Source organism: Streptopelia decaocto (assembly GCF_964273445.1).
Source record: "Streptopelia decaocto genome assembly, chromosome: 5".
In the NCBI taxonomy this organism is placed as follows: domain Eukaryota; kingdom Metazoa; phylum Chordata; class Aves; order Columbiformes; family Columbidae; genus Streptopelia; species Streptopelia decaocto.
Genome location: NC_138659.1, coordinates 54,605,676 through 54,627,118, shown reverse-complemented (window position 1 = coordinate 54,627,118; position 21,443 = coordinate 54,605,676). Strand labels below are relative to the sequence as shown.

At 42.0% G+C, this 21,443-nt stretch overlaps 1 protein-coding gene across 2 annotated transcripts in view; it reads right to left on the bottom strand.

The window, feature by feature from the left end:
• Positions 1–21,443, bottom strand: part of ANTXRL (ANTXR like) — a 63,317-nt gene that overhangs the window by 7,141 nt on the left and 34,733 nt on the right. For both annotated transcript variants that reach the window (XM_082052967.1, XM_082052966.1), the window contains 3 exons: positions 18,447–18,545; positions 15,823–15,990; positions 14,910–14,990 (listed from right to left, as the gene is read on the bottom strand). In XM_082052967.1, the coding sequence (XP_081909093.1) occupies positions 14,910–14,990; positions 15,823–15,990; positions 18,447–18,545 (348 nt within the window). The remainder of the gene's footprint in view (positions 1–14,909; positions 14,991–15,822; positions 15,991–18,446; positions 18,546–21,443) is intronic.

The following is a 21,443-nucleotide window of genomic DNA, read 5'->3' as shown; positions in this document are numbered from 1 at the left end:
ATCTCAGGCACAACAGCTGTCGGTAGCTGCTTTATTGTCTTCTAGGAAGCAGACGATCTGCATAAATCCAGTTCTGTCTGGTTTCAGCCCTGCTCCCAGTACAGCATCGCTCAGATGGTGTGACCCACACCGTGTACTATTATTCAGGCACCAAGTGAAGGTCAGCAATGCACCATATGGAGTTACGCCCTTACTTCAGCTCACATCTGCACAGTCTTCCTAATGCACAATTATTTTGCCTCCCCATATGTCCATCCACTTGTCAGGCTCTTGTTACGCTGCTTGCCAAATTGGTTTTTCAAAAAGTACAAATACTGAGGCAGTGGGACCTGCCCTTGTCCCAACTACAGCTTTTATCCCAGTGTAACAATCACATGTGCAATTCAGGCACTTTGTACTTCTAGGCAATGCCTCCTCGACCACCTAGGATGTGTTTTTGTATGTGGTTTAAGGGGGGGAAGGAAGGGAGGAACCTCTTGAAAGCCACCACATCTTGTTTCTAGGCTACTTTCAGCATAGTGCTCAGTACATAATTCCCCAGCGCTTATTGCCCTCAAATCTTTAGCTACTACTCAGCAAGTTTTCAATGGAAAGAAAGAACTATTAAAAGGATCCAGACAATCCAAAGAGTGCCATGAACTAGTCTCTTCATCCATGATATTAAGACCACTTTGGCAAAAAGAATTTAAAAAATCCGCCCCATCTGCCAGTAGCGACCCCTTTTCTCTGTTCATTTTAATATGTGCCTTGGGGTTTATTTAACAGAAGTCAAATCCAGTTTCATCTCTGTGCATGCCAGTGTTTGGGTACACAGAAGTATGTCTGTTTCTTATTTTTAGCTCCATTAGTTGACCTAATAAAATATATCCTTCCTGTTACAATTTTTGCTTGAGTTTTCATTCACTTTTTGTTTTGTTTATGGAGTCTCAGTGCTGTAATTCTGACTAGCAGAGGGGGATATCTGACTGAGGACTTAAAAGTTTACTGAAATTTCTTGGTCTTTGACTTTGTAAGCATATGATACCTGCCTTTACATTTTAGAGTGGATTAAAATAAAATAATTCCTTCAAAGTTTGAGCATAGCAATCCAAAACCCTGATCCACCAAACTAAAAATAAAGTAGCTCCCAGTCAAAAATACTATAGTTTTGTCTGCTGAAATCTAAAATGAACATAATTTTCTTCAAATAAGTAGTCACCTTTATCTCCTATTTTGTTTACAGATGCTACTGGAATGACTGCCAATTGGCTATGGACATAGTTCATCAACATTTAGCTTCGCTTCCTGAACTATCAATAGATGTTTAATGTAAAAGTGGAGCTCTAAAACCTCAAAAGTTTTTATGCTGCCTGCAAAACCACAAGAGTGAGTATTTACAAAAGGTGAGAATCACCTTAGCTAAGTCAAGGTTTTGATCCACATACCCAGAAATCAATGGGATATATACCTTTAAGACCAGTGACTTTTGCAAAAGTTGAATCTTGGAAAAAAATCAAGGGACAGGCTAATCCCTCCCATAAAGAACAAAAGTGTTCTAGCAGAAACATCTACACTGAGTATCCTAAAACAGCAACAGTATGGAAAACTTACTTAGCAAATGTATTTAAGAATGAGGTAGATTATGGATGCCATAATTTTAAAGAAAAAGAGTTGAACCGAGGTGGTACAGAGTTCCCACTATTTGAGTTCCCTGGGCAAGTGTCAGGATTAGCAACTGGCTCCTCAGGAGCCAGGATCTATGTGCATCAGCCTTTGCCAAAAGCTTCCTCACACTGCACTGCTTCATGCTGACTGTGCGCTGAACATGTCACGGCTCATTAAAACCTTCACAGATTTCCTGGGAATTGCACTGATTACCCTGCAGCATACAGGCTAGAAATTAGTGAGCCACTGAAACAGTTTGTCACTTAAAACCGAAGCCTGCTTGGTTTTCAGGCACATTCAAGTAACTTTTATTAACTCCTACTCTTACATTTGGGACTGAGATTTTGTTTTCTTGTTTAAAAATAAAGCGTTGGAAATGTCAGAGGTTTCCATATCAGCATATTGGTGGCCGATCATGCTTTGAGGTCAATAAATATGTAATTTCTAATTAATTTCTAAGGATATTATTTAACAATTAAATTTTAATCACCATGTTAATTATACTGTGGTTATTGCATTAATCATTAACAATTAATTGATTAACTTGTAATTAATTTTTATATGAAGCTATTTTTGGTTATTAGGTCTCAAATCAAAACATTGAATATCATCAACATAAAATATTTGTTTACATGAGAATCTGACTCTTTAACTATATTCCAGTTTAATAAGTCCTCTCTTGTCAGTGACAATTCCCTTGGAATCTATTTGGCAACTCAGCACAGATGCTTAAAATGATGGTAATCCAAAAGTATGATGAGATAAAGAGAAAATTGGGATGACTAAAGAAAGGAGGACTTTAATGTCCAGTAAAGTGGCAACATCCAACAATAAGAATATAACTATTATTTTCTTTAGTGCTGCTTTAAAAAGCAAAAATCAGTTCAGCCCTTCCTTTATTGTTTCACCTTTTTATGAGCAAGCTTGTATCACTTCTGCTCCCTCCGTCTGTGGTGGAGTATTGAAGAGGAACAAAACCCCAACACTGTGGATTATGAATCACTCACGTTGTAACACTGAGGATCCTACTATGGTTCACCACAAAGTCAGGTTGAAAATTACAAAATTATGAATGCAAATGCATAAGGATGATCCAGTCAGCAGCAGAAAACTCTGTTTACAGCACAGTGTGAGCAAGGCTATGCTGCCAAAAGGTGTAACCTCCTGGGCTTGCTCAATGTGCTTCACGCTACAGAAGGAATTAGGCTGAGCTTTAAAATGTAGGAAGTAACACTATTTTAAACAGGACACATGTCCTGACCTGATATTTAAAGCAGCTGAGGCACATGCAGATCCTTCACACAGTCCACAAAGACACTTTATAAGCAACTTCTGTGCCTTTTCTCTTATTTTCTAGCAACCCGACTAAACCACCCACAAGTCCCAGTCATTGGCCTACTGGTGCAGCAGCAGAGAGACACAGCACATAAAGTTAGTCTCTGCTTCAGAAACCCTGATACCTGAGTCACAAATGACCCTCCTGCATGTAGGCCAAGAATAGAGCCCACTGTGACAGTGAGACACAGCTAAACAATACCTTGGGCTGCTGACATACTCGGAGTAAAACCTCCTGGCTTAGCCAAAGCATGGCTTACATTGCTGCCCAGAAAGCCCAGGTGAGAGTGGAGATGCCTGAGCCCCTCTCAGAGAGGTGAGAGGGAACCAGTCTTTCTTTGTATGCTCTCAGACACCGTGGCTTTGGGAGCCAAATAGCTGAGAAAGTAGGATTTATGAGGTAGGGAAAAGAGGAGAGGGCACAGGAGCTATTCTTTCCACACCAAGTGTTTGATAACCCCTTCCAGGGGATCTCCCAGGGGCTGAGGGAGGTGGGTTGCCAGGGCAACCTCACAAACAAGCCCATGGCACGCACAACACAAAACAGCGGCAATATAAGTCATCTTTCGGTTCACTTGCTGGCCAAGGGAAAAGTCAACAACAACCAAAAGTCTTCATTTTTCAGGTAGAACCAATATGTCAAAGTATGTTTCACTTGGACTTGAAACACATAGGTTTTTCAATTAAAAATATATTTTCTTTGAATTTTGGACAAAAAAGTTGTTTCAAAACAAAAATTGAAAATATTGAGATTTTTCAAGGCTATTTTTTCCACTTCAATTAATTCCACTAATGTGCAAAAATATTTACAGACCATCTAAAGAAGCAGTTTTTAGCCAAAACAAAGAGAGAAATCTAGAAAATGGTGTCCAGATCTATTAGGAAATTAAGATACAGATAGGAACTGTTTTGCAGTAAGAGTAATAGCTGCAGTATCCCAGGCTACTGTAACTTCTTTAATCAAAATACTGAGAGCTGACTACAATCAAGTACTGATAGGTTCCCAAGACATGCACATCTGCAGACACTGCTCTCCAGTTCACAGTCCCAACTGTACATGGCACTCTCTGAAACCAAGGCTGGGTCCTCTGAGAGCAGTCTATTCAGTCAGTTTGAAGATCAATGCAGCAATACACTGAAGAGAAGTTGGCTACTTCCAGTTAACCCCTGGAGAAACCAACCAAAGAAGAAGAATCTGAGGGAAGAATAGCCCACCCAGGGAAACTGTCCTTTTAAGCTAGGATCAGGACCCTTCAGCAAAATAACCTTTGTGCTGAGTGCATCCCCACCACCCAGCTCTCACATGCCTGATACCGCTTTTCCACCTTAGGCACACAAGTGACACAGATAACCCAACTCAGTAGCAAAGACACGGCTATTCAAATAATTTGTATCATGGTCCATTCATCAGGGAGCTGCATGTTGTTTCCAGCCCTGCCTTAGCAGGAAAACACAGCAATGGGCTACAGACACCTTCTGAAAGAATGGCTAGAGTCACAAGATATGTTGCAGAAATGCACAAAACATCACATGTCTTGGACCTTGCTGAGGTTGTGGCTGAAGTAAGGCACATAACAGAGCCTGTTGATTCTGAGCCCTAAAAAAGCTGAACTGGCAAAGGGAACAGAAAAGGATAACACTAGGCATAAGCAAAGTTAAGGTCTATCAGGCATGCTTTATATTCAGTACCGATCTCAAAGTACAGTCATGCCAGACCAAATCCCACCCAAACCTGATAGAAATATCTTAACCTAAACCTGCACTCACAACACATGATTTACTGCCTTAATCTTTTCTGACAACTTCTGTAGATGAGGCTCCCAGAGTGGAGGAAGTGAAGAGAGCCACCGTCATGTCTTGTCATCTGCCCAAAGTTATGCAGCAACTTTGGAGGAAAAAAAAAAAAAAAGAAAAAAAAAAGTAGTATTTACAAGTTCAGGATTCGTGACTCACATCCCTTGTTTTAACCACAGTACCACACATTTCCACACTTGAATGCTGAACAGACTAGAATGTGGTTCAAGAAAAAAACAAAAAACCAAAACAAATCAGTGGTTGGTTTGCAAAAGATGTTTCTCTTTCCTTTGGTATTTTCAGGGAAAAGATTGTGTTTGTCCTTCAGCTAGGACAGGGGTGGCTTCGGAGCATGGCAACAAGAGCAAACAAACATTTGCTGGGTGCGACATGCTTGACCTTGAGGTATTGATGGCTTGCTGGGAGAAGCAAATTAGGCCACCAAGGACCATAACTGGTCTTGCCCAAACCGTAATTAAGTGTCATTGTGTTTCCCAAGGTGAAATGTTTGATTGTCTATTCAGGAGCAAGCTGGGATTATGGTGTGCACATAGGAAGAGCACAATGCTCTTTACCCACCTAGGGTATATGATAACCCTGGAGACTCTTAGAGAAATTTCTGGTGAAAAGTTATTTTTCCTTGCCTTAGGCCAAAAATGTGAAATGTTGGCCCACTACACAGACAAGCTGCCTCTTTGGTCAGAGTCTGGAAACAGATACAAGAATCCCCAACTCCTCTCTGGGTAACTGGCCCTGAAATGGCTCTGCTGATACCTAGAGCCAGTAGATGGTAAACCCACAATTCTCAGGTTCCTCTGTCCTCATCTCACAAGGATTTTCTTCTCCTGGGATGAAATTCATACAGTTCATTATCAGTGATGACACATTTATAAAGCACAGAATACCTCTCCTCTCCCAAAAGTTCTTATGTTAAGTTGGGTGGAATAGGTGCTTGGGACACAACCACCTTGTTATTTCTATGAATGAACACACCAGGGGAACAACTCAAGTACCTAAGTCCTGACATGGAACTCAAGTGCGCCATAGAGACCTAACACCCTATGCAAATATATCCCTACCATACCTGGACAGGCTGGAGGACTGGGCAGAGAAGAACCTCATTAAGTTCAACAAGGGCAAGTGTAGGGTCCTGCACCTGGGCAGGAATAACCACAGGGGCCAGTACAGGTTAGGGGTGGACCAGATAGAAAACAGCATTGCAGAGGACTTGGAAGTTCTGATAGATAACAGGTTGACCATGAGTCAGTGTACCCTTGTGGGGTGCATTAACAAAAGTGTGCCCAACAGGTCAAGGGAGGTTATCCTTCCCCTCTACTCTGCCCTGGGAGGCCACATCTGGAGTACTGTGTCCAGTTCTGGGCTCCCCAGTTTCAGAAGGACAAGTAATTATTGAAGGGAGTCCAGCAGCAGGCTGCAAAGATGATTAGGAGCCAGGAGCACCTTTCTTATGAAGAGAGACTGAGAGAGCTGGGTCTGTTCAGCCTAGAGAAGTCTGGGAGGGGATCTTATCAATGTTTATAAATATCTCAATGGTGGGTGTCAAGAGGATGGGACCAGACTCCTTTCAGTGTTGCCTGATGATAGGATGAGGGGTAACAGGCACAGACTGAAGCACAGGATGTTCCATCTGAACATGAGGAGAAGAGGGTGACAGAGCACTGGAACAGGCTGCCCAGAGAGGTTGTGGAGTCTCCTTCTCTGGAGACATTCAAGACCAACTGAACACATTCCCATGCAATATACTGTAGATGAACCTGCTTTAGCAGGTTGGTTGGGCTAGCTGATTTCCAGAGGTCCCTTCCAACCCCAACCATTCAGTGATATTTCCCCTGTGCAGCTTGACCAGTCTATCAAGTACCAGTTCTGCATTTTGAAGTTGATCTTTTCCACGAACGTCCCATTGCCACCTCTATCATGCAAACTCTGTTTTACACCCTGGTCTCAGCTCACCAGAGACAGTGGCCTGTCCCCCAGCAGTAGAAAAAAAACATGTACACCTCCTTTCATTTGTCAAAGCTCTGCTCTACTCAGCATGCCTAGCCTTTAGCACTGCAAGAAGGGACACTGCTATTGGGGTAGGCTTTCCTTTAAAGTTTCTGTATATCTCACTCCTTAGAGTTATCAGCCAGTGAAGACTGAGGTGTTTACTTGGGTGACTATGTTCCTTAGAAGAAACCCAAAAAGAAGGGATATATCCACCTGCCAAAAAAAAAAAAAAAAAAATAAAAAAAAAAAAAAAAAAAAGAAAGAAAAGGGGGGGGGCGGGGAGAGGGGCAGAAAGATCTTAAAATGCTGCAGAAATCACCACTGTTGGTGCAAAGAGCGCAAAGTGTTTACAGTCCTCTTGTTCCAGGAACAGCTCTTGAGACTAAACTAGCATACAAAATGCATGTATGATCTTAATCTTGTTTTGAACAAGATTTAACAGACATAGCTCATTAGCTCTTCAGGTTGGGTAGTATCTTTGTGTTACTTGTACAATAGCAGACACAGCAATTTGAGTTTTATTCTGGTACCACAACATGAACCACAGTAGCTTATACAAGAACAGAGGCACCCAGAACTACAGCTGCTCTGTAGGGAGCAATGATACAATACCTTTTCATCTTTAGTTATCAGTCTGTACAATAACTTCAGTATAAATACTATCATTAATACATTATCTTACTCTTTTATTTCTAGAGCTCAATCACCTGCAGGAGAAGACCACAGCATTACTCATTCTGCATATGGGGAGAACTAATTCCTACATAGTTAATAGAAGTATGTAAGCACAGAGCTGAGAAGGGCCAGATAGGTTAAATTCTGGACTGTTACCTAACTCAGAAGACAATGAGGATTATACAGCTTGCAGCAATCCAGCTGAAACAAGGTTCCATGGGGTTCAGCATTGATCCAGGGCACTGCCAAGAAACAAACATATTGGCCACAGCATATCTGTACACTTGCATGTACAAATAGTGGATCTGTATATGCAGTCCTAGTAAGCAACTGCATGTAAATTTGTACACTTGTCTTTTAAAAAAAATGTATCTTCAGTTGTGAGCTTCTTCCTGAGCCCCAAGGAAATCACCTGACTCCAAGCCAGGCCTGTGTAACTTAGTCACACTGTACTCTTAAGTACAATTGTGGAGCATTAATGAAGTTCTGCCAGGAAAACTCTGATAACAACATGCAAGAGCCTATGTCCCCAAGGTACACAGTTGCAGTTAACAAAAGACTAAATCAACAGTTCTTATCCCAAAGTCACACTCCTCTCCCACCAAAAAAAGAGAGAGACCTGATGAACCTGTTCCTTTACCATAAAAATCAAAGAAATATCGAAGTGATAAACATGCTTAAAGAGTAGCAGAACCATCCCTATCTACCTAACATAGTCCACCTATGAAGTGATCTGTGTGTGCTGTTAAGAACACAGTTTCAGCCTCCTACAATTTACTGTTCATCTCATTTATTGGTGGGGAATGACAGTACAACAGAAGTAAAATATTTCAGCTGCAGCCAAGGTTTCTGAAGTCAGAGGCGAGTGTTTTAACCACAGAGTTAACTCTTCTTCATCCTGTTGTGTGCTAAGTGGCACCAGCCCTGGGATTGGTACCTGTCCTTCAGAGAAGCCTCTTGTGGTTGTTGTTACTGAAGGCACCTCCAGTTCCCAAAGATGTGGACACACCACTGACTCCACTCAGGGGCAGCCAGGTGGCATCAATCCCCAAAGCCCATTTGTAAATTCTTGCACATCAGAAATAACATGATCCTGGCACAAGTGAGGGTAATGCCAGTATGTTGGTGTCTTGCAGGACAGGAGATTCATTAATCACTGAGTACATATTTTCAGCTGCAGTGGCTCAGCATATCCTGGGAACTATGTATTAGGACACTGGTCCCACACCAGGGAGATTTTTTACTAGTGTCCTTTAAATAAAATAAAAAAAAAACCAGTGAGCTACCTGTGTCACATTTTCATTGAAAGTGACAAAGTGGTATCACCTCCTGTGGCAGGCCCTATCACCATCTCTTTAATTTTTCAACAGCTTAATTGGCTCCAGAGAGGTTAAGAACAGGGAGAAAAGCTCCACAACCCAGCAACAGTTGCTGATACCTATCATCTTTGAAAGAGTTCAGTGCTGCGTTTCCAGCATCCCCTGTAGCTCTGCCAATTACTACTTGGGTGATTACAACACATCTCCAAGCAAGTTGCAGGGGAGCCTATTAAAGGCTATTACTTGCTCTTGAAAATAAGCAATTAGCAAGAGCTTCAAATAGCACTGTCCATGGGCAGCTAGCACAGAGTGACAGGTGGGTGCTGCCATCCCTGTTGTCTGGATTCAAATTGCTGACCACCTGTAGACAGCAGCCAGAAAGTAATTACTGGTCATTAATAATCAATAGGTTTGGTGTCCCACCACTAATCTGAGGAGTATGAATTGCCCGGCAGGACTTAACTGAGCCTCACAGCTGTAAGGAAGGTAAATATTGAGTTCTCATTATTATTTTGCAGTCAGGAAAACTAAGGTATATGTAATGGCCAGCATTACAAGAAATCACTCAAAATTTGAGGGTAATCAGACCTTCTGAGCTTTAACAAATATATCAGGTTCAGTGTGATCACTTTGAAGGGGATGCACAGAATAAAGAACCCAAATGTTCCTGTTCTCCTCATTTCAGAGGCTGGTGTTTAAAATTCCAGCTGCCATGCCATGTTCAAAGTCACACAGTAACTCAATGGTGAGAACTTGAAAGAACCCAAAAGTTCTGATTTCCAATATAACCAGCTGCTCATAGACTGTGAAATTTTTGTCTGGACAGCAGTATTTTTATCTTCAGTTTTATGGAATGATGAAGGTACAAAAATCTGAGAGCTTTTATTTTTCCCCCCCCTCTCTGAACAGCCTGCTTCTAGTCCCCTTCCCCAGAAAAGGGCTTTGTATGTGCAAACCACAGGGCAGTACTGCTAAAGCATTGCATTTTCCTAAGTCCCATGAGTATACAAGGGTGACGGTGACAGCAAAATCCAGTATATATTCCCAACCTCTCCTGCAGGTAATTTCCAGTGACAAAAATGAGATCACTTCTAAAGCTGTAAAGTAAAAAAAAGAGCAATTCTGCCTGGAGGAAAAAATGTTGTCCTTTTTTTCAGTTGAGGTTTTGGGTAAACCAAGCTGCTGAGAATTTCCTGTGACAGTATGTGCTGAAATGCAAAATGGAATGGATTTGCTGAAACCAGCAAGTAAGCAGACCATTCAAAAGAAGCATCTCACCTTCCTCTCTGTACATAATGAAGCTTTTAAAGCTTACTTGCTGGTGTTGGTAACAGCCCCCACTTTTGGTCCATCAGGCCAAGCGGAAAAGCTTGAAAGTTCCTTTTGCAGAGACTACAGACAACCTGCCCCAGCAGCTACTGTGGTTTCTATGAGATACTTTGAGACAGCCAGATATTAATATTTCCCAAACTCCAATCTTCATGGCAGCCCCTGCAAGCTCAGAAGGACACCAACACAGAATGATGAGGAAGCCCTCAACTCAGCCTGAGTATCCTGAGCAAGAAGTAGCTTGCCTGGCCACACGGCCACTCTGACATCCTCCCTGTTGCTGGTGAGCATAGTGTCCCCATGTCAGAGTTCTCAGTCCCTTTGTTGGGCCAAAAGAACAACTGATGGTCCTCTAAGCCCCAAATTTCTCACAGAGGAAGTGAAGAATAGAAGCGTAGCTCCAAGGGATCCATCACCTCAGCAGTATCACAAATGCTCATCAAGGCTTCACCTTTGTACATTAGTGCAAGGAAGAACACCCAACAATCTGCAGGAGAGCTGCTAGCCCTTTTTTTATCTCTGCTGATGCTGTCAGAGAGCTCAGCAAAAAGCCATCCCACAAATAGTAGCCTGTCTGCTAATGATGAGGTAGAGCTAAGTGTGTGATTATACCCTGCTGTCCCATCCTGATGCAACAGAAGCTCCAGCCAGGGTGACCTGCAAAAGTTGAGTGAGCTGTGACCCTATACTGAGGTACTTGCCAAACTAATAACAAGCGGTTTCAGTGCTTGGCCCATGATATGATCTTGAATAAAGACCAAGAGGAGGAGCTGCCTCCAGAGCCAAGCCAAGCAGTGAGGGCATGGCTGCCAGGAGAACAGCCATCAAAGCTTGTGCTTGGCTGATTTTCTTTAGTCAGTTCCAAAAAGTGCCTGTGATTTTAACAACCAGTTCTATTAAAACAATCCTGTTTAACACTGCCAGGTCATCCATCCTTGGATCCTTTTCTTGAGAAAACCCTGCCATGCCCTGAAAAGCACCAGCCAGGACAGGGGAGCTCTGCAGCAAAGCCATAGCGGGGGCACGCTCCTACCAGCAGCTCCATTCCTGCAGCAGGAGAGCAACAGGGGAAGGAGGTTGGTCACCAGCCCATTGCTTCCAGCGGGCAGGACTGCAGGGCAATAGTCTTTCTGATCTAGAGGAGATGTAAGCTAACAAGGACTGAGAGAGAAAGCAAGGAGAGAAAGAAACCAAATAAAGAAACAGAAGGGAATGTCTAGGGCAGGAGTCCAAGGGGATCACAGGCTGAGAAAAGCACAGGTGGTTTGGGAAAGGGAAAACAATCATGATGAAGAAATTAGTATGGACAGACAGAAGCCCTTGTCACCCAGAACAAAGGACAGAGTCCCTTGTAGCCATCAGCCCTGTATTGCTGCACACACACTTCAGCCTGAATTTCCACTGCAAGGCTCTCACGCACGCTCTGCAATGGGCTACACCACATGAAAACTCAAAAAATACACACAGTGACATGTTGAACTTCCCGTCATGATGGGAGTGGGGAAGAAGTGATGTTTTGAAAACCTGGGGTGGCAGTACTGCCTTCTCTGTATGTTCTGCAGAGCCAAAGAGAAGAGTGCTGTGTTGTGGGGAAGATACTGAACAGCTCCAAAAAATGTCTAACACACTTTTGCTTCTCTGACAAAACCAGATACATTAGTGAAATCAAAAACATTAACATGTTTTGTTTTTCACCAAAACTATCAAACAAAGATTTTTTGTACAAGTATTTTTCAGACTTTTTGAGGGAGAAAAGCTCCCAAACTGAAATACTTACAAATTCTGAGAGAAACTGCACTTTTCCAGAGATTTTGAAGTGTTTTAATGCCAAAAATTATCCTTTGACATCTTTCCCCTGTCCAAAAAACCTTGTGAAAAATATTTTTCTCCCTGTACAGTGGATGTTATTTTACTACTATAACTAATATTTTCGTTATATAGAAAAATTGTCTTGCTATGCTTTCCTCCAATGGCTACCAAAAGTGAACATATGTACAAGTATAACAAAGTATAACAATAAAAATGGAAAATGACAACTACTCTTTTTTTTTTTTTTTTTTTTTTTTTTAATGGAGGTAAACTGTGAAACAGAAATTTGGAAAATGTAGCTTTAGTGAGTTATCTTGTTCCAGTGGGAAATAACCTGTGTTTCTGGTAATCCATGAAAATGTGAAAATAATCTGACCTATTTTAGGAAATTCAGACATAGGAATTTTCTGAGTTATGAATCCAAATGTCACCCTCAAAACACTAGACTGTGTGTTATTTTTGCATTTTGAGCTCTAAGTTTTCCTGAACAGCCAAGATGACTATGAAATTACCTTAAAATCAAACAAAAAAAGGCAAAATAAAAATCCCAAAGAATTCTTCTCCCCTGCCCCACAAAGCAAAGCAATCCTCTCTCCAAGACCACCACACAGTCACTGGTCTCTGGATGGTGCAGTCTGGAAGAACATGGTGCACCGAGGTGCTGTAATGTCTACCCAAGAGTAAACCAAAATCCATCCACTGCTGTCAGCACCCCTGTACAGGAAACACCTTGTCCCCACTGGGGTGGGGTCAAGTGGGGCTGTGGGCTCGTTCCTGGGGCTGCTGGGCTCCTCCAGCTCTGCACAGCCAGAGCTCCAGGCTCCCCATGCTGCCCTTCACTCATAGCAGTGACTTAACCTCCCCATTCTTCAGCCATGAAGAAACTCCATGCATGTGTATGTATATGCCTATATAATTATGTGTATGTATACTGCTATATACTTATGTGTACATACACGTACAGTTATTTATTCACTTCACCTCTACCAAAAAGCGTAACTCACAAGAAGCCAGTTCTCCACTGAGTAGAATTGCTACTAGAAAAGTCAACCAAACAATAAATAATAACCTTGCTCTTCCCTGTGCCAGCTTTCTCCATGACATACAGGCTTGTGATGACTTTTTTTTTTTTTTTTTTTTTTTAACAGCAGAAGGATTTCTAGCCATTTTCTTGTTTCCCTTTCAATATTCTCCAGCTCTAGTTAATTCCATAGGCCAGGGAACAGAGATGATCCTATTCTTCCACTGAATATGGCTCAACAGAATTATTTCCACCCTATTTCCCAGATGTACATTTGATTTTTCTAATGTTCCCCCTGATAGAAGATTCCTTCAGCTCGCTATGGTTTACATTGACTCTTTTGACTCCCTCATCCTCCCTGCAGCAGAGTTGGAAGGCAAGGAACTGAGGATCCCTGTTTGGAGCCAGCCCCCTGCATGTTTCTTGACTGTGCAGGCTAACAGAGGCTCTGTTGTGCTCTGCACTGATAGAAACGTACCAACCAAGGGAGTGAAAGGCAGAGGATAGATTGGTATTATACAATGTTAGTGCTATCAAAATACAGCTGGGCCTAAAGAGCCTATTCAGAAGCCCTAGATCGTGCTTAAAAAGTAAATAACGTGTCTCAAGCACAGCTGCCTTGAAAATGCAGCTTAGCAAAACAGTTAAGACCATTTTACAAAGTAGCATAGGAAGCTGGATTTGTTCTCTTAGTTTTCTTATGCACCAAAAGAAAAATGGAAGAGACTAAACTTCAAATACCCCAACTGCATGTTTGGTTAATAACTAGACAAATGCTGTAATGGTATTTTGCCAAAACCCAGAGGAATGCAACTTATTTGCCCTAGATGATGCAAATTAGTGCTACTTTTAAAGCCTGTTATTAGGTGTGAAAATCACCCAGGCAAACAAGCCCAGCACAAGGGCCTCTGTATCACTCCTGCCCCAGAAAAGCACTTTATGACTCCTACTGCTCTAACTCTATAATCCCTTCCACTGCAAGCAAAGGTGATGAAATGCATGGACTCCGGCCAGAAGGGCCACGGCAGGGAGAAAGATGCTGTTGCCTTAGTTCTCATGTCTCAAAGCAGCACCACAGAAAGCCAGACCTGAAGATGCTACAGCCCAAAGCAGCAACACTCAGTTCTTATGGAGCGGTCCCCCATAAAAACAAGACGGAGACAACCATAATGGTGACAGGCTTTCATGGGGAAATTGTGAGAGCTCTGAACTAAGCTATTGCAAATGGCCCAAGAGTGGCACTAAGACATCTCTGTGGCTCTGCAAGGCACAGAAAAATGCCCTGTTTCCTTCCAGGAGAAATCTATTCCTCACCTACATATGGCAAATAGACTTTATCAAGACAGGACTTACTCTCTGCCTACATATAGGATACGACTAAGAAATGTGTATTTGGACATAATTCTACAGAAACTTTATTCTCCATTAACTTTGCTATAATTTGTTTCTTCATCACCTGTGCAGTTCATGATCTCTCTCATTAATCACTTAACTTTATTGTGATATCTGAGAAGCATTTTTATGAAGTTGGGTAGGAAAGATAACTACTGTTGTAGAATGACTACTGCATATTACATTCAAAAGGAACGGCCCCTCAAAACCCACAAGGAACCTATCCTCTGACTTGAACATATGTCCCCAGACAAAAAAAGCTTAAGAACTTACATAAGCGAAAAACATCTCATACTATTGTGGCTGGCCAGCTTCTTCCACAGTGAGCACAGTGGAGACATTGGTATTGACCTTCTAGGGCAATACTTTTAAGTAGATGCCACAGCAAACATTTTCATTTCTTTTGAAATCTCTGGTTCTTGTGACCAATTTTTAGCCTTGGGGTAACATGAAAACAGACAAGCAAAGAAGAAAGAAAAAAAAAAAAGGGGGGAGGAAAAAGAATGGATGGGTTGGCTGGAAAGGGAAGAGCATTGCTGTTGCTAACAGAGAAGTGACATGTGAACATGGTTGTGATTCCTTACCTTATCCCCTGGCTGCGGTCTCATAAGAGAGACTTGATCATAGCCTCGTCGAACCAAAGCCCACAGTGCATCAAGTTTGCCCTGGAACAATTAAAAAAGAGTAAATAAATAAATAAATAAATAAATACATGACATGACTAAGAAATTTAGGGAAAACAGCATGAGGTTAAACTACAGGTGAGTTATACAGGTGGGGAGGGGGGATCTCATCCCACAAAAGCACTGGTTTGGGACACAGGTTTCTGGGATGAGCATGGTGTGCTAGTCCCTTGGCCTGCACTAGTCCTCCAGCTTCCTTCTCTGTAGGCGGACATAACAGCTCTGCCCTGCCTCAAGGGTTGTGTGAGGATATATACATTAAAAGACAGTGAGACACCAGATACTATAATGACACAGGAGAAACGGGGAATGAAAGTGTGGAGAGACTGAATGATTTGCCCAGAAAGCAAAGACTATGTCTTGTGGTTGAACTAGAGGGGAACAGAGCTGAATCCCAATCCAACGTCTTAACCACAATACAGTCAAAGCAAGAATGGTGCAGTTTATCTGATCCTCCTTGTGTGCTGCTTTGAGATAGCACAAACCAGCACTTTCCTCCACACTCCCTAATAGTTGAGATATCTGCTGCTATGATCCAGGCTGTGCAAAAATACCTGAAAGGAAGGTGTGAGCTGAGGGAGGAAAGATCTTTGCTCATGTTCTCCAATACCCTACACTTTTCCTCAAAAAACTACAGCAGCACAGTGCCAGGTGAAATGCACGTCCCAATAAATGAGCAAAGTTGAGGGTTACTGATCATTATCCTAAATGGGCTCTCTCAGCTCCACCATAAGACAGACTGCACTAAGAAAGTGGGATGTAGCAACATGCATGACACAAGAGACTTGGTAAAACCGAGGTGCAGACACATTACCTTGATCGGAGTGTACCATTTCCTCTGCGAAGGTGGTTTTCTCACATGGGGCTTCTTCGGCTTGGGTTCCCATGGCTCATACTCCTGTTCTGGCAACTTAATAATAGCATTTTTGGGCTTCTCCAGTTTTGCTCCTTCCTCTGTTGACCCCTTGTCTCCCCATCGCACCTGAAGTCAGGAAAGCACACTGTAAGTAGAGATACTTCAGCAGTCACCACCACCAAGTGGTTTTCACAGACATTGATCAAGTTCCCATCAGATGACCCAGTGCCACCAGATGTGAAAATAATTTTACAAACTTCCACTGTAATCAGAGATATACATTTAAGAGTCAAATAGCCTCACTCAAAAGCAGCTTGAACTACTAGCCTTCTCACCTCTAGCAACCTAAGGTATTGTGGGAATTCAGAGCATCCAGGGCAGATCAGCCCATTTCCCAGTGCAATCTGAAGTGCTCTGCCTAGCTCTGCTAGGACACAGCAATAACACGCTTCCCATTGCCTCATGCAAAAAGCAGGCAGCAGCACCAGCTGAAGGCAGTCTTTACAACCAGCCCTACGCAGCTCCTGTTGTTCAGTTCAAAAGTGAAAAAAAAGGGTCAGTAGACAAGCACATGAGCAGTTTGAAAGCATCAGTCCTCAAACTTGTGCAGCTACTACTAAAAACAGTTCATCCAAAGATGACCTTGCACAGCCACAAGAGAAAGTCAGTAACTTGATCTTCACATACAATACACTACTTATTTCAAGCTGAAATTCTGATGTTGTTGTCTAAATTATCACAAACAGAAATGTGATCATGCTTTCAAGGGCAATATATGATCCACAGGGTTACTCAGCATCAAGGACAAAATCCTCCCAAGGAAAATGGTGAAGGATATCAAGATACAATACTTTAATTGCAGACTTGCAGGGACTTACTGAGAAGCCATTGCTTTTATTATGTTAGCCCTAGTTTGGTCCAGATCCTCAGCTGGCTTACATTAGCCCACCTGCCCCAGCTACCAGCTAGATCTAGTGTGGTTTCTGGTGTGAGTTTCATTGGGCTGAGGCCAATTGTATGAGGTTTAACAAGGTCAAGTGCTGGGTCCTGCATGTGGGTCACAACAACCCCAGACAACACTACAGGCTTGGGAAAGAATGGCTGGAAAGCTGCCTGGCAGAAAAGGATCCGGGTGTGTTGACTGACAGCCAGCTGACTATGAGCCAGAAGTGTTTCCAGGTGGCCAAAAAGGCCAACAGCATCCTGGCTTGTATAAGGAATAGTGTGGCCAGCAGGGCTAGAGAAGTGATTGTGCCACTGTACTTGGCACTGGTGAGGCCTCACCTTGAATCCTGTGTTCAGTTTTGGGCCCCTCATCACAAGAAGGACATTGAGGTACTAGAGAGAGTGCAGAGGAGGCGACGAAGCTGGTGAGGGGCCTGGAGCACAAGTCCGATGAGGAGCAGTTGAGAGAACTGGGGTTGTTCTGCCTGAAGAAAAGGAGGCTGAGGGGAGACCTTATTGCTGTCCACAACTACCTGAAAGGAGGTTGTAGCATGGAGGGTGTTGGTCTCTTCTCCCAAGCAGCAAGTGACAGGACAAGAGGAAATGGCCTCAAATTGCACCAGGGGAGGTTTAGATTGGATAACAGGAAAAATATTCTTCACGGAAAGGGTTGTCGGGCATTGGAACAGGCTACCCAGGGCAGTGGTGGAGTCACCATCCCTGGAGATGTTTAAAAGACATTTAGAGGAGGTTCTTAGGGACATGGTTCAGTGCTAGAGTTAGGTAATGGCTGGACTTGATGATCCTGAGGGTCTCTTCCAGCTGAAATGACTCTATGATTCTACTTTACGACAGCCCTAAAAGTCATCATTATGCCCTCAGCTGACAAAGGTGAGTAACAATTCCTTGCCGTATATTATTCATGGTTAGGAATATTGAACTGGTTTAACCAAAATGTTTATTTCCAGAAATCAGCAGCTGATCACAGACTGGATCATATGGTTCCCTGGAACACATATGCCACAGGACAGCACAAGGCAAATTTCTTTCACAGTAACTCCTCACTTTACACATCAAGACTGGCTTGTGTACATGTTCCAGGGCAGGATTTGAACTGCTGATCAATTTCAACACAGATGTGTTTTTGTGCATTAGGAGTTAATGCTTAAGTGAAAAAGGAAAAAAAGTGAAAAAAACTCGACCAAACAAAAACAACAAAAGAAAAATCACTGATTTAAATTCCCGAAACCAACTGCTTCCAGCCAGCCAGGCACAGCATAGATAGCACCCTCAAATACTCAAGACCACTGTAACTCTGCCTGAGACAAGATAACTGGGACCCAACTGCACTGAAGGGTTTGATCCAGTAAATTAAAACTTCTTTTGGTGCTTATTCCACTTCTTAACCTGCAAATTTTCTCTGGCTCATAATGCTATATTCATGTAAATATTCATGCAAATGATGGCAGCTTGATGTCTGTTACTTGAACAGCAGGTGCAATCAGGTAGACAAACCCTAATTCAATCCCAGTCTCTAGTCCATCAAGGTAGTTTTCTAAAAATCACATAAAACCATATTGCTGCAATTTATATTTAAATATGCTGATTTTTACAACACTAAAGAACAAGCCAAATACCTCCATCCTCTTAATTCCACCAACACCTCGACCTCCATAATAAGATGCATCCACGGTTGGCCACTTTTTCTTTGGCAATCCATCTTCATCATCTGATTCCTATGGGAAAGACAGGGAGATATTACTACTGTTCTCACATAAACAGAATAAACTATGGAAAAAGAAGTGAATATCCTATGGTCTAATCCTTGGCTTTGTGTGTTATACTTATTTGCTGACAAAAAAACACACAAGTCTCTTGTCTATGCAGCTGCAATTTTAACTAGGGAAGTCAAAGAGGATTGCCTATTCCTCTCTCTAGGCAGCTTTTATTTAGTAAAATATGCATTGAGCTTCAAAATGATGACTAACTTGTAAGGAAAGGCAAATTGGAGATGACTTGTACATTATACCGGCTTGCCACTATGCTATGCAGAAAATGTAGCGATAAGTCAACCCAAAGAAATAATTTATTAATTGCACTTTTAGAACTCAGTGTCACCTAACAGGGAAAAAAACCCTACCACTGTGTTTTCTAACATGTGCATCAGACCTCTTTCTCATGGCAGCTGTAACCATTTATTCTACACTGCTTGATTCTTTGTAGAGTCTGGCTCAAGCTGTACAGTTTGGAACCAAGACTCAGACTGGAGCATCTCCAAATTGTCAGGAAGCTCAGATCCAGAGTTTTTGACCTGCAATTACGAAGACTGTAGATTATTTTTCTGGAACGTGAGAGAGTCTGAATCGGGGTTTTACTTCAGGTTCGTTGTTCTGTTCTTGCTTAACTAAAAGCTGGCAAATGTTTCTGGTTTGACAACCCTGGGAACATATCTCCAGCTCTATCATCTTGAGCTGATAAAAGTCACTGGGATTTCTCAGCTTCCCTACCATTACATTGAGTTGAGGCAGCTGAAAGTCACACCATGAGACTCTCCAAGTACATACATGACTGAGGAAAGGGCACAACAAGCCTCCTACAATACCATCTTCATTCCTCACACTGTTTATTAAGGACAAATAAATACACCTCATGCTGATATGCAAGTGTGTGTGCTGCTTTCAGACTGGCCAGGCACAGTGCTTTCTGCTAATTTGCATCAGTACAAGTATGTTTATAGAAACACTGCTTGGACATTTTTTTTTCCCCCAGTAAAAATTAAGAAAGAGAAAACCAAATACTAGAAAAGGACACAAATCATTGTCAGATTACTAGGTAACATTTTCTCAAGATCGCCCTACATGTTTCTATTGGAATGTAAAATGAATTGAAAGTCCAAAAGCCAATAATAACTTTTAAAAAACATGACTTAGTTTTTGTTTGTTTATATTTAACTCTTAGGTTATGCCTTGAAGAAAGGTATTTCCATCAGTTATTCAGTGACATATGATCTCAGCCATGGTTCATAAGTCAGTTCCTCCAACAAATGATTTAGTGTGGCTAGGCAAGACTTGAGCTGACATTTCCATTAACAAGTAGGGGGTGTGGGTGGGTGGTTTTTTTAAATTTGTTTGTCACGGGGGGTGGGGGGGTGGGTGTGTTGTTGTTGTTGTTTGTTTGTGGGGTCTGTTTGTTTTGGGGTTTTTTTTGGTTGAGGTATTTTGTTGTTGTTTTGTTTTTATCCTAAGTCAGGCAAATAAATATACAAGGAAGTGACTGTGGTTTGCCATTGGGTTCTGTTCTTTCGGTTTGTTGGGTTTTTGACTGTTTTTTTTTTTTTGTTGTCATTGTTTTGTTTGTTTAGTTGGTTTTTAAGAGTATAACAAATACACAAGTTTTATCCCACTTCATGCCACATCAAAAGTAGTACTCAGTTTTAATTCCTTTGTGTTTGATTTAATTGTGAACTTGAGTCCTATATAAAATATCCTGCCTCTTCCAGGCAAAGTAACATAGATTTCAAATGTTCGTGTCTAACAACCCTTTTGCTGGTAAGCCTGACAGTATCAGGACACAGTTAATAGTGAAGGTTGATACTTTTTCATCTGATAGAGGATTTATACCAAATATTCCCTGCATGGAACACATAACAAAGCAACATCAACAGCTACCACATACATTTTGAAAAGTAATGGACATCTAATGCTTGCGGTTTAGAACAAATTTTAGATAATTATATTCAGTTTAATAGGAGAAATACCAGACTGTATCTGTTAAAGGGCAGGTCATCATACCTTGGGAGGCTAGTGATAAGTATAATGAAACAACAATCCATATTGGATAAAGACAAGGCCAAGTAAAGGGATGGATAACATCTGTATTCTGCGCTATTCCTGGAGGCTTACATCAGCTCACAGTCTCTTTGCTTGCATTTAAAGTCTCTGCTGATCAGAGTAATCACAAAGTGTCTGGGAACTCTCTTGCAGGAGTGTGATGCTCTCTGAAACTTCTTTCAAACACAGCATGGCTGTAATTGCATGCTTCATGACAACACTAATCACCCTAAAACCAGTATGATTTTTGGTGTGTATCTCAAAGTTAAGTTGTCACAGTGCTGCTGCCCAGGACAAGCATCAGGCTCACATACACAGTAATGGTGGCCTCTGGCAACCTCAAAACAGCAGCTGTGGTTACCTCCTTATATTCATGCCAAGTTACATTAAGTTAGCAGCAAGCTGTAAGCTTCTCTTGTGGGTTAGGCAAGTATTTTTTCATCATTTAAATGTCTATGCCTAGGAAAGAAATAGAGGCAGGCATGAGTTTTCTCTGGAGGTACTTTTATTTATTACTATTATTTCCATGAAATTAGTACAGTGAAACTAAGCTGAGGTTAGAGTCAGTGTGTTACAGTCCCAAAAAGAACTAAACACAACCCTGGCTCAAACAGCTTACAATCTAAATGAAGAAAGGCTCAATGTCCTTCCAAAGGTCACTCTGCAACAGAACCACAGCCAGGGCAGGCTCTTGTCTCCCGATAATGTGGCCTTTACTGTCCTTTTTTCCAGCTGCCAGATTTTTTTCCTTACTGCCAGTCTGGGCTGAGGTCCTGCTGAGAGTGACAGCAGCTTTACTGAAGG